We start from the raw sequence: 766 nt of genomic DNA on the forward strand, positions 1-766 counted from the left end.
TTAGCTACTATATATTTGTATAATTATATATATTTATATATATTAATTCATATATTTTTCTAACTAAAATAATTGGCTATAAGAATGATCAAATCCATTATGGTAGAATAATTAAACCTAATTTAATATGCAATAGTTGATCGACATATGATTTTTAATATACACGTACTATGATTGATTTTTTAACATTAATCAATTCTTAATTTATATGTATGATTATAATTGGATGATTGTTTTGATATTTGAAAAAGGATTAAAAAAAAAAAAATTAAACAGTATCACCATATTCAGTTAGTAAAATTTGGGTGAGTTGAACCTTTAACCCTTCTCCAGTGCTATCAGAAACTTGTAAAGCCTGATCATGTATTGAGAATGTCCACGCCCCTTTTGAAATATGTCTATGCATTGCCATGAAGTCACCATATGGATTTTCAAGAACCTTTAATATGATATCACCATATAATTAATTAAGTCTCTTACTTTCATTAGTAACTATAGAGCATCTATATAAGGCATATATTAAGTGATAAGTAATAATTTACTTTGTTGTTACCTGTGAAGCCTTTAAGAAGTCATATGCTTTCCTAAGTGTAGGTCCAAATTCTTCATTAAGATCACAAGCAAGTATTGCTTCTATACCAAAAGCTACATCCCACATTTGACTACCGATACCCTACATTAAAATCAATTGCTACAATCAATACCATTAAGAAACATTTTTATATATTGACTATAAGAGAAGTGAGTAATTTTTACCGTCATTATT

The 766-nt window shown here is 26.8% G+C and overlaps 1 protein-coding gene across 1 annotated transcript in view; it reads right to left on the reverse strand.

The window, feature by feature from the left end:
• The window catches only part of LOC107644502 (lupeol synthase-like), a 16,590-nt gene that overhangs the window by 3,106 nt on the left and 12,718 nt on the right, over positions 1–766 (reverse strand). Inside the window, exons 9-10 of the mRNA XM_016348370.2 lie at positions 554–673; positions 317–439 (exon numbers count right to left, since the gene is read on the reverse strand). Of these exons, the coding sequence (XP_016203856.1) occupies positions 317–439; positions 554–673 (243 nt within the window). The remainder of the gene's footprint in view (positions 1–316; positions 440–553; positions 674–766) is intronic.

This window comes from Arachis ipaensis, chromosome B05 (assembly GCF_000816755.2).
Source record: "Arachis ipaensis cultivar K30076 chromosome B05, Araip1.1, whole genome shotgun sequence".
NCBI lineage: Eukaryota > Viridiplantae > Streptophyta > Magnoliopsida > Fabales > Fabaceae > Arachis > Arachis ipaensis.